The sequence below is a fragment of the Ranitomeya variabilis genome, chromosome 1 (genome assembly GCF_051348905.1).
Source record: "Ranitomeya variabilis isolate aRanVar5 chromosome 1, aRanVar5.hap1, whole genome shotgun sequence".
NCBI classification, from domain to species: Eukaryota; Metazoa; Chordata; class Amphibia; order Anura; family Dendrobatidae; genus Ranitomeya; species Ranitomeya variabilis.
Window position 1 is genome coordinate 561872735 of NC_135232.1, and position 12037 is coordinate 561884771.

A 12037-nucleotide genomic window follows, 5' to 3' on the forward strand; every position below is an offset into this window, starting at 1 on the left:
TAGCTGACTTCCTGGGCAAAAAGGACTCCTCCTAACTCATTTCATCAATGTTATATTTCTCTGCTCCATGACCTCACTAAGTGGGTTGCGCCCTGGAATGCCCTCCCCTTCTGGAAGTTATATCAAATCTTCTATTACTCATAACTCTTAGGGAGTGGCTCGTGGAAGGACGACAAAAGTATTATATGTCTTCTCACAAAATTAGCTTACATTTAAGTCTAAACATTTGGTGGCAGTGCCAGCCGGTTAGGCCAATGTCTATATCTTGAATTCTGCTGGGGTGAACCTTAGAAAAAGCACTGTGTGATGGCTTGGCCGATGCAGAGGTCAAAAATGTATTTGCCCGGCTTCCAGACCCAATCTGGGTGATTATATACCAGTTTAAGAGAACAAAAGGAATGCCCCCCCGACCATGTGCTTTTTTGCACACAGCTGAGTAGACCTGCTCACATTCTTGAGGGAGGGGGAAAGGAACTCATGTTACAGCTGAATGCAGGAGGGAGGGAGGGGCTGACAGTGAAAAGAATAGCTAGCTTTCAGAGTGAGGAAGGAGGTGCTGTGGGGGAACGACAGCTGCTGTTGGTCAGTTATACAACCAGAGAGATGTAGCAGAGCTGTGTATATTCATGACACCTCCCCCTTTTGGATTGCATTATGGAGGCAGGACCTCTCGGTATTCCTCCATGCGCACCTCGTCAGGTCCGCCCTGGAGGGACAACCCATCTGTGTTGCCATGCTCGCTGCCTTTTTTGTGTTTCATGGTAAAGTCATACTGCTGGAGGGCAAGGCTCCAGCGTAGCAACCTTTTGTTGGTACCGGACACAGTATGCAACCAGCTCAGGGGATTGTGGTCGGTCACCACGGTGAAGGTGCGTCTGTACAGTTAGGGCTGAAATCACTGCAGGGCCCAAACCATGGCCAGGTACTCCTTCTCTATGGTGGAATAGGCCACTTCCCTCAGCAGAGGGCTCAGTTACAAAACTGGGTGCTCTTGGTTCCTCGAGTCCACCTGGCTGAGCACAGCACTGAGGTCAAACTCGCTGGCGTTGGTCTGTACCAGGAACGGCTAACTGACGTCGATGGCTTTTAACACAGGAGAACTGCTCAGGGCTGTTTTCAAAGCCCGGAAAGCCACCTGAAGTACCCTGCCCTGCCCAGGAAGGACATCACCTGTTTCTTGGTCCTGTGGGTGGGCCAGGATGCGATAGCGTCCACTTTCCCAGGCTCTGGCCTCATGGAGCCCCCGCCTACCCGGTGCCCCAGGTAGTGGACCTCGCTCATGTCCATCTGGCACTTTCCCAGCTTGATGGTCAGGCCTGCTTGGTGAATTCACCTGAGCACCTCATGTAGATGCTGCAGGTGTTCATCCCAGGAGGAACTGAAGATGGCAATGTCATCCAAGTACGCTACCATGTACTTCTCAATCCCTGAAGCAGGTGGTTGACCATCCGCTGGAAAGTGGCAGGGGCATTCTTCATGCCGAATGGCATGACCGTGGACTCTTACAGTCAGAAGGGGGTGATAAAGGCGGACTCCTCCTGCGCCTCGGGACTCAGGGGAATCTGCCAGTATCCCCGACTCAAATCCATGGACAAATATTTTGCACCAGCTAACCGCTCCTCGATGTGCAGCATTGGGTGTACGTCCGAGGTTGTGATGGCATTAAGCCCTCTGTAGTCCACGCAGAACTGGGTGGTCCGATCCTTCTTTGGCACAAGGACTACAGGTGAGGCCCACGCGCTTTTGAACCGTTGAATCACCCCCAGCTGTAACATCTCATCGGTCTCCTGGCGCATAAGCTGCTGCACCATGTTGGAGATCCGATAGGGTGTTCGCCATAGTGGGGCATGATTCCCGGTGTCAACCTCGTGGACTGCTAACTCAGTCCTTCCAGGTCTGTTGGTGAAGGGTCGGAAGGGTTCTAGCCTGGTTCGCAGCTTCGACCTCTGTGGTTGGTTAGCAAGACGCTTACCTCCACATCCTCAATGGACCCACCGGCCTTGGCTTGGGCAAGCATGTCCAGGAGGGGGTCTTCGGGCAGGTTGCAGACTGGCAGGACGCAGACTTCACGTTCATGATGAGCCTTCATCATATTGACGTGGAAAGCGTTGCACCTACCCCAGGCGTGGTCAAGCGTGACCACATAGGTGATTGGGTTGAGCTGCTTGTGGATGAAGTATGGGCCTTCCCAGGCTGCCTGAAGCTTATCCTTTGGTACAGAGACAAGCACCCACACCTTCTGACCCACCTGGTAGGTCCGCTCCCGGGCATTCTGGTCATACCAGTGCTTCTGATCAGCCTGGGCCTGCACCATGTTGTCATGGACGAACTGCGTCAAGGTCTGCATTTTGTCACGAAAGCGCATGAAATACTCCATGATGGACACTTCAGAAGGGTTCGGCTCTTCTTCCCAGGATTCCCTTACCAACACAAGGGGTCCCCAAACTCGCCTGCCGTACAGGAGCTCGAATGGGAAGAACCCCATCGAGGCCTGCGGAGCCTCTCGGTAAGCGAATAGCAGGTGTGGGAGGTACCTCTCCCAGCCGCATCCTTGGGTCTCAAGCATCATGCGTAGCATCTGTTTAAGGGTACAGTTGAAGCACTCACACAAACCATTGATCTGGGGGTGATACGCCCTCGATACCAGATATATCACCTGCATTTTCTTACAGAGAGCCTCCATTAGGCGAGACATGAATTGGTCATGTAAACATCAGTAAACATCTCTTGGGAAATCCTACCCGTGAAAAGATGGCCAACAGTGCATCCGCCACCTTTTCCATCCTAGTTGAAGACAGAGCCACTTCCTCTGGGTACTGGGTAGCGTAGTCTACCACAGTGAGGACGTATTGCTTTTCAGAGCTGCTAGGGACGACCAGCGGGCCCACAATGTCCACCACAATCCTCTGTAAAGTCTACTCTATCACTGGCAAAGGGATCGGGAGAGCCTTAAGAGCAGGCCCCGCCTACCCCACTCTTTGATGATACAGGAGCGGCAGTAGTTTGTCACATCTGTCCCCATCTTGGGCCAATAGAAGTGTTGAGACAGCCGGGCCTTAGTTTTGCTGATCCCCAAGTGTCCAACGAGTGGGATCTCATGGGCAATACGCCACATCTCACCCCTGAATTGGTACGGGATGACCAGCTGTCTTTCCCTTAAACCACTCCTTTTGGGATTGACCGTGAAATGTCTCCCGGTATAACCTACCTCGTTCCCAGAACTCCCTCTCCTTATCAGTTGCTGAGGTAGGCATCTCGGCAAGGTGTCTCAAATTCTCCAGGCTCGCATGTCATGGTTCCCAATGGCAAGGGAACGTCAGAGAACCTAAACAACAGACTAGCTCTTGGGTGATGGAATCTCGAGCTGACCGTGAGCTAAACCTACCACACAACTAACAGTGGCCGGGTGGCGTACCTACGTTTTATCCCTAGACGCCTAGCGCCAGCCGGAGGACTAACTAACCCTAATAGAGGAAAAGACAGACCTGGCTTACCTCTAGGGAAATTCCCCCAAAAAGGAGACAGAAGCCCCCCACATATATTGACGGTGAGTTCAGAGGAAATGACATACGCAGTATGAAGGTAGGTTCAGCAAAGCGAGGTCCGCTTACTAGATAGCAAGAAGATACAATAGGGAACTTCACGGTCAGCTGAAAACCCTATTAAAATACCATCCCGAAATTACTTTAAGACTCATGTGTCAACTCATGACACCGGAGTGGCAATTTCGGCCCACAAGAGCTTCCAGCTACAGAAAAATAACATAACTGTGAACTGGAACAAAAATGCAAAACAAACTTAGGACTAAGAGTCCAACTTAGCTGATAGTAGTCTAGAAGCAGGAACATGCAACAGAAAAGCTCTGGTTACATTGATGGCCGGCACTAGAATAACTGAGCAGCAAGGCTAAATAGGATACACCCATATCCTGATGGAAACAGGTGAACAGAGAAAGTGAAGCACACAAGTCCAGTACCACCAGTTACCACCGGGGGAGCCCAAAAACCAAATTCACAACACTCGCATCTGAGTGCAGAGCAGCCTGGAACTCCTGGCTAGGTGCAGCCAGAAATGACGTCGGGGTCCCTTCCAGACGGGAACCCTCTTGGACCTGCTCTGGGTCCATTTCCGGTTCAGTCATGGCTGTGACTGAGAAGGGTCCAGAAGACAGAACGTTATCTGCGTTCCGGGCACTCTGACTGCGGGTGACCGCAGCTACATAAGCTGTCTCCCCAGTGATTTCAACAGACCCATCAGCCGGCGCTGCTATGGGTACTACCTCCCCATCCACCCCCAACATCTCAGGAGTAGTGCTACTTATGGGGCAGTTACCTTCCTCTGTGGCACTGGTCAGTTGCATTGCATCACCTTCCTCACGGTTCCTATGAATCTCCCCATTTCCCTTAGCATCATCACTTGTTCCTGTTAGGGGTTCCTCAGCCATCCCACGCCACAGAGTGACGTGGCTGAGCACTCCTGCACCTGTAGACACATCATTCTTAGGAAATAAATGGTAAGCAGGTAAAACATGCACATTTTCATCCTCATCATCATCAGTATGAGATAAAGCATTATCTGGTATATCACTCTCAGGGAACGCATGCAATTCCCCGACATTATAAACCGTATTAGCATCACCCTTAGCATCAGATTGGGTAGGGGAATCAGGGACATAATATGCAAGCATTCTCCCCAAAGCAGTCCCCAATAAAACATCGGTGGGCAAGTTATCGGACAACCCTACTTCCTTCACCATGCTCCCGGCACTCCAATCTATAAACACCTGGGCCATTGGCAGGGGACAGTGGATAGGTTCATTCAGCCCTGGTGTCCTTGAGGCCTTTAACGACATGACCCCCTAAGGTGACATGCTGCACATTGTCATAGACCCTCCCAGCCGCCCCACCCACCAAAAGAACTGCTGCATTAGGCCCTAAGGCCTTGGCTGGGAGGTCTTCGTCTTCTCAGGACACAGGGTGCTTATATAACCTGTCTTATTGCAGGAGAAACCCTTGTGAAGATCGGTGGTAGGTCTAGTGCTGGCAACGAGGACAGGGCCTCCGGTGAGTCGGCTAGCAGTGGCACTGGGGTTAGTTGCAGGCTTACCCCCTCTCCAGCTGGTGGTGACTGGCTTCTGCACTTCTGGTCTACGGTTGGCCTCATAGGCGTCAGCAATCTGTGCTGCTTTAGCCACATCTTTGGGCTCTCTGTCCATCACGAACTGTCGCACCTCAGCTGTGCAAAAATGTAGGAACTGGTCTTTGATCATCAGATCTCGCAGCTGTGCAAAGGTAGTCACTGACGGTCCTTGAGTCTACTGGTCAAAGTGGGTCCCTAGTTCATGTGCCACATCGCTGTAACTGTCGTGTTGGAGGTTCCGGAACTTTCTATGGTAAACCTCAGGTGTAAGTTAGTACTTTGTTATCAGGGCCTGCTTGATGGCCTCATTTCTTCATCTTGGTCAGGCGGGAGAGAAGCAAATGCCTCCAGAGCTTTGACTTTTAGCCCTGGGGTCAGGTATCAGTCCCATTGGTTCTCAGACAGCCAGTACTGTCGACAGATTTTCTCAAAGTCCCGCAGAAAAGTGTCCAAGTCCCCATCCTTTTCCATCACAGGGAAGTTCTCTGGTCGGGAACAGAGCATTGCTGGACTCACTACTCGGCTCAGGCCTCCTGCTGGTATTGCTGGATCAGCTGCAGATGTCCATCAGTGTCGTCGGCGGGGAGTTGTTCCAAGGCCACCAGCAGGTGGGGGTCCAATCTGCCCTGGTTGAAAGTAGGGCCAGCATTCAGTGGTTGGACTTCTGCTGCAGCACCATTTTTGCTTGTGCTGGCTTCTGTGTCCACTGGGCTCTGAGAGCGGTCTTGAGCGGCTTCCCATTGCACCAGATCCACAACCAGTAGGCTTTTGTTTTTGCCCACAGAGTCAATCTGCTTCAACATGCACAAGACAGTAAGAGAGTCTTTGGTGTGCTTCTTATAAAAGGCCTCTCCCAGCAAAGGCATGGTTGCCAAATAAAAGATAGGACAAAAAAATGAAGAGAAGGGTAGGGGGGTAATTGCTATACACACTATTGTCTCAGGACTAGTAAACACTGAGTTCGTTCTCCAAAACTTATTTGCACAGAGTCCTCGCAAGAACTGTGTAAGTTTTTAGTGAGAGGAATGATTGCTCAAACCAGATCACTAATGCTCTATTATCCCACCGCACTGCCACCAAAATGTCAGGATATTTTTATCATCCCCACCGCTGACTCTAAAATGTCATGATCCGGGGTTGTTTGGCTGCCCTGTTTCTTTTCTGAAGGGGATTTATATCTATATCCCACTTCCCAGTTCCAGTTTGGAACTCGCAGTTCTCTGGTGCCCCCCTTACCCTCAGGACAGTCAGTGAACTGCACCTAGGATAATTAGTTGCCAGAAAGGCTGCCTTACTATGTCCTAGCTAATGGGCACACTGCAGCGAGAGCGATATAACTACTCCCACTCAGGCGGGAACAATAATTATCAATGCCGTCCGTCGCTACCAGTTTTCCCAACGGCTCAGGACACTTTCCGCTGCCATGAGCTCCTATTCCTGAATTGGTAATGGATAAGGAGCCAACCCAATTAGTAGCGTAATTTACTTCAGAGGATGTGACCGTACGTTATAGAGCAAGGAGAAACGAAGCTACTAATTTTAGATATTTTACTCCAAAAGAAGGCAGTGTTTACAAACGTATAAAAAGATATTATAAAAGGGGACAAATATCATATGTACATACAATTACAAAAATAACAGGTATTAAAGGTGAAAATCAACTTACAGTTCTTTCATATCATTCAATGGTATGTTGTGTGGTTGTGAGGGAGGGGACCTTCCCAAAATCATCAGGTCAGATTGCACAGCCTGTCATAGCTGAATCACCCGGCAAAAGACCCCCCATTGTCTGTGTCTCTGAGTTTTTTACCTTTGTCCAAAACTAAGGGTCTCCCCCCCAGGATGACCTCATGGGGTGGGCAGAACTATGGAATTCACACCCCTTTTCACAAGGACTGAAACCTTATTAATTACATAACTCAGGTTGGAAACCTCGTCGAGCGAAGGCGGGACCATCATCATTCTGGTTTTGAAATTCATTTTCTATTAACTCTAAACATGGAGTGCCAGTATGACCCGGTAAAGCAGAAATCCATTTCTATGAGTGCGCTGGTTCTGGAACCTAAAAAACTCACTGGCTGGTAGTTCTACCGAGGCACATGCCAAACATATATTTGTCCCACTTCTATCATTAATCGGTGCTAAGATATTTACGTTTGCAAGGGCAAAGAAACCGTGGTTTTTCCATGTGCTTCTACTTTGTACTTTCAGTTTAAGGCCATAAACTACTCAGTGAGGCTGCTGGCATGCTAATCTCACATTACAGCTGTATAGCAGGGGAGAGGGAGTAGGGAGTGAAATCGCACACAGGCACATGCAGGCAGAGGAAACTGCAGCTGAGAGTGTAATTGAAATAATAATAAATTATTCATATTTCCTGACAGATCCCCTATAAAAAACACCACCCTGCAGAGCTGACAGATACTCTATATACTGCACCACAGAGGAGAGTTGACAGATCCTCTATATACTACAATACACAGGAGAGCTGACAGATCCTCTATACACTACACCACACAGGAGAGCTGACAGATGCTCTATATGCTATACCACACAGGGCAGATTCCCTATATACTATACCATACAGTATAGCTGACAGATCCTTTATGCACTACACCATACAGGAGAGCCGACAGATCCTCTATATACTACACCACACAGGAGAAGTGTTAGATCCTGTATATACTACACCATTCAGGAGAGCCGAGAGATCCACTATATACTAAACCACATAGGAGAGCTGGCAGATCCTTTATATAATACATCATACAGGAGAGCTGAGATATCCTCCATATACTACAACACACAGGAGAGATGACAAATCCTCTATATATTACACCTCACAGGGGAGCTAACGGATCCTCTATATACTACACCATATAGGGGAGGTGACAGATCTTCCATATACCACACCACACAGGAGAGCTGACAGATCCTCTATATACTACACCACACAGGAGAGCTGAGAGATCCTCTATATACTACACCACACAGCAGAGCTGACAGATCCTCTATATACTAAACTACACAGGAGAGCTAACAGATCCTCTATATACTACACTACACATGAGGGCTGACAGATCCACTATATACTGCACCACACAGGAGAGCTGACAAATCCACTATATACTATACCACACAGGAGAGCTGACAAATCCTCTATATACTATACCACACAGGAGAGCTGACTGATCATGTATATACTACACCACACAGGAGAGCTGACAGATCCACTATATACTGTACCACACAGGAGAGCTGACAGATCCTCTATATACTACACTACACATGAGGGCTGACAGATCCACTATATACTGCACCACACAGGAGAGCTGAAAGATCCTCTATATACTACACCACACAGGAGAGCCAACAAATCCGCTATATACTACACCACACAGGAGAAATGACAGATCCTCTATATACTACACCACAGTGAAGAGCTGATAGATCCTTTATATACTACACCACACAGGACAGATCCCCTATACAATACACCACACAGGAGAGCTGACAGATCCTCTATATACTACACCACACAGGAGAGCTGACGGATCTTCTATATAATACACCACACAGGAGAGCTGACCGATCCTCTATATACTGCATCACACAGGAGAGCTGACATCCTCTATATACTACACCACATATGAAAGCTGACAGATCCTCTATATACTGCACCACACAGGAGAGCTGACAGATACTCTATATACTACACCACACAAGATAGGTGATGCCTCCCTTTGTAGGAGCGATAACAGGTTATCTGTGATTCTCTTTTTTGGCCTCATTTCGTATGTTTGAACTTACAGAGCTATTACTAATTTGAGTTCTTCACCATAAACTTCCATATAGCCCACTCTATTAGATGAGACCTTCACCAGTGTAGAAGCCCAGTCACTGGAAAATGCTCTTTTTTTGCACTTGTCACTTATTAGACATCTACTGGTCTCACACGGATGTCAGTTTCTGACCCATTGAAGTCCTTGATGTCTCTCTCTTCTGATTATTGTATTTCTGAAGATTCTGGGTCATCCAGGATGCTCTGAGGTTAGAAATAGGAACATGGTATTGCTGGCACAAAACCACCAGAATCCAATCTCCTACAATGCTTTCAGATATTGCATGGACAAGTACACAGTAAGTGTAAGTAGACAACTATCATCACCGTCACTCACCTTCCTGTCCTGACATTTGGAGATGTTCCAGTAAATCACACCCAAAAATTTTGTCTTTGACGGTCTTCTTCTTTACTCTCTGTCTGGCCTTCATGGCTAGTGACATGGCTGCAGACGTAGACACCTGGCTTCCTGGATGTGTTGACCTTTCATAGATTTAGTACATCCTCTGTCACCTGCTGCTACTTTAATTCTATACTCTTTCCTTTGGGGAAAATTAGATGCAGAACTTAATACTGCTCAGGATGTGGTTCTGGTGGAGGAAGCAGCCGTGTAACAGCGGCGATTACTACCCTGACGTGATGAGCGTTGCACCAAGCTCCTGCCCCTTTTCTGCTTTGAATATAATGATTAGAATTTAGAGGAAGCCTCAGTTACTGTCTGAGAACCACATCCTGTGTAGAGCATCACCCAAACCGCAGAACATTGTAAGAGTGAGAATTGAGGAGCAGGTTGTTCTCTAGCACACGTTAGTTTTCATGACCTAACCCAATTGTACCACCATCAGAGTGTGTATGGTGGGAGAGTTGGCCTTCTGGACTGTATCCTAGAGACACAAAGCAGTTTTGGATTTAGTACTACACGAGTCCCATGACTGGTGCAGAAGGGTTGTTTCCATGAACCTCTGCAGGAATGTACTTTCACCTTCTCTGGATGTGCCCCACACCTGTAGGCAGACATGATAATGAACAGGATGGTGTCACTGGACATGTAGACGCGAACACTAGATGGTTTCACATACCAGGTTATGTGATTTATAGACATTGAACTTCAAGTTTTAATCAGCTTTGTACAAGAATTTCCCTGCAATGACGAGAAAACCACCCCGACCCAACATAAATACTGTCCTTAGAAAATCTATACAGCACATATAAATAGCGAGACTTTCCGCTCGTCTTACGCGCCCTTAGAATCGGCTGAAAAGAAATTTACATCAATATGTACAAATCCTCGTTTTGGGGTAACCCCTGGAAAATAACAGTAGTCAACATGCATGGCTCCTATTTCTCATGGTTGCCCACAGTAAGGCTTCTTTGATAGGAAATTATCCCACATCGTCATTGACATTATGGGGCGGAGCGTGTTCTATAGTCAGAGGCCACACATGTGCCATAGAGGGAGGGCACATTATAGGTATAATAGTAGGTGGGCTTGCGTGTAGGGTAGGTGCATGTGTGACAGAAGGAGGGATCGCTATATTGTTAGCGAATATGGTGGAGGGAGCTTGTCTTATAGGCATTGTTTTTTTTTCTTATAAACGAGGGCGAGTTGCCTGCGTTGGCCCTATTAACAATTCTCTTTATCCGAGCTGACATTTCACAATGGTCCTGTACTGAGTCATGCTGGTGAAGCCTTCCTTCCTCTTCTTGAATGCTGGCAATGTACTTGCTGCAGTTACAAGTTCAGATTTACACAATTATACAAGCACAGCAGAGGCTGCTCGTCCATAGTACAACATGTTCATTGCTCACATTTATTAGGCCAGGATGGTTTGCACTGGTCAACAGGCCGAAATATCCAGCAGAGCACAGTCTATTGCTGACCCACCACAGGTAAATCAGTGCTAATGTCAAATGTTCAAGACCACTGAAGGGGATGCAGCAGCCATGACTGGGGTGGTGGGCTCATTTTGGCTGATCCAGGACATGGCTCCATCCATCTTCAACTCCCCATTTTGAGATCGGCACATTTGGGGGATATTATCAGATCATCATCATTTAATGATTGCAGGTTATCATGAATGTCTTGAGAAAGTCCAATTTTTTTAGTGGCCACATAATGTCCCGTGGCTAAGGAACCTCCTGGTGTAGCCATAAAGAAGACTGTTCACATATATTGTAGTGTATCCACAATGTGAACATCTCACAGGGGTGGAAGGTCACAGTTACAGTTATACCAAGTGTCCTCGGCCATTTATATAGATCCCATTTGTAGTTGGCTTGGCTCGAAGAGTCCCATTTTCCTGATAAAAATGGCTCATCCCTTGCTTAATGAATGGCTGGGTGGACAGTACTCCTGTGCTCCCTCTGTCGCTTAGCTCAAGTTCTTTCTCCTCTAGAGGTTCGTCCTCTGCGTCCTCTTCCTTCACCTCCTCATCAGGAACTGTGGCCAACAGCTCAGTCTGAGTCTCTATTTCCCGGACAGTTGTCAGTGTGCTGTAGCTGCGCCTGTCCACCTCTTCTCCCTGATGGGCAGCAACAAGTGTGTTAGGTCAATATAAGACAAACACTCAACTGAATGTAGCCTACATCATATAACAGGACGCCGCGATGGGGTAACATGATCGTCCTGTCTGCCATGTCCGTTCATCTACATGGCAGACTAATCTGAAAGATAGGGGAGATTGTAGACAGTTTCCCTTCTTCCTATTACCACTGACCCTCTGATGTCGGACCACAAGATATGAAGAATGCTAACAAAATGAAAACCAGCTAAGGTCTCAGTACTTGCCCCATGTGGCAAAGAGGCCGCCATGTTATATCACACAAAGTCAGTTTGTTATTATAATGACCCGTGGCAGAGCTACGAGCCCCCGCATGGATCACCGCTCCTCAGGGGCTCTTGGCACACACTGCATTGCGACTTGGGTATAGTCCATGAACTTGGTATGGCAGATATGGGCACGGATTGGTTGGAGCATTAACATTCACCTATCTTTGATACATGAAGAAGGGGCCCACATTCTATTTCCACACATGGGGCTTACACTATTCATATCT

The 12037-nt window shown here is 47.9% G+C and overlaps 2 protein-coding genes across 3 annotated transcripts in view; both read right to left on the reverse strand.

The window, feature by feature from the left end:
• ARHGAP30 (Rho GTPase activating protein 30) overlaps positions 1–9562 on the reverse strand; it is a 206713-nt gene extending 197151 nt beyond the window's left edge. The window contains exon 1 of the mRNA XM_077256839.1: positions 9318–9562. Within this exon, the coding sequence (XP_077112954.1) occupies positions 9318–9423 (106 nt within the window). The 5' untranslated portion in view covers positions 9424–9562. The remainder of the gene's footprint in view (positions 1–9317) is intronic.
• Positions 9563–10046: 484 nt separating this feature from the next.
• NECTIN4 (nectin cell adhesion molecule 4) overlaps positions 10047–12037 on the reverse strand; it is an 81055-nt gene continuing 79064 nt past the window's right edge. The window contains exon 9 of one of the 2 annotated variants that reach the window (XM_077256863.1): positions 10047–11502. In XM_077256863.1, the coding sequence (XP_077112978.1) occupies positions 11209–11502 (294 nt within the window). In that variant the 3' untranslated portion in view covers positions 10047–11208. The remainder of the gene's footprint in view (positions 11503–12037) is intronic. The other variant, XM_077256856.1, reaches the window with a different exon arrangement.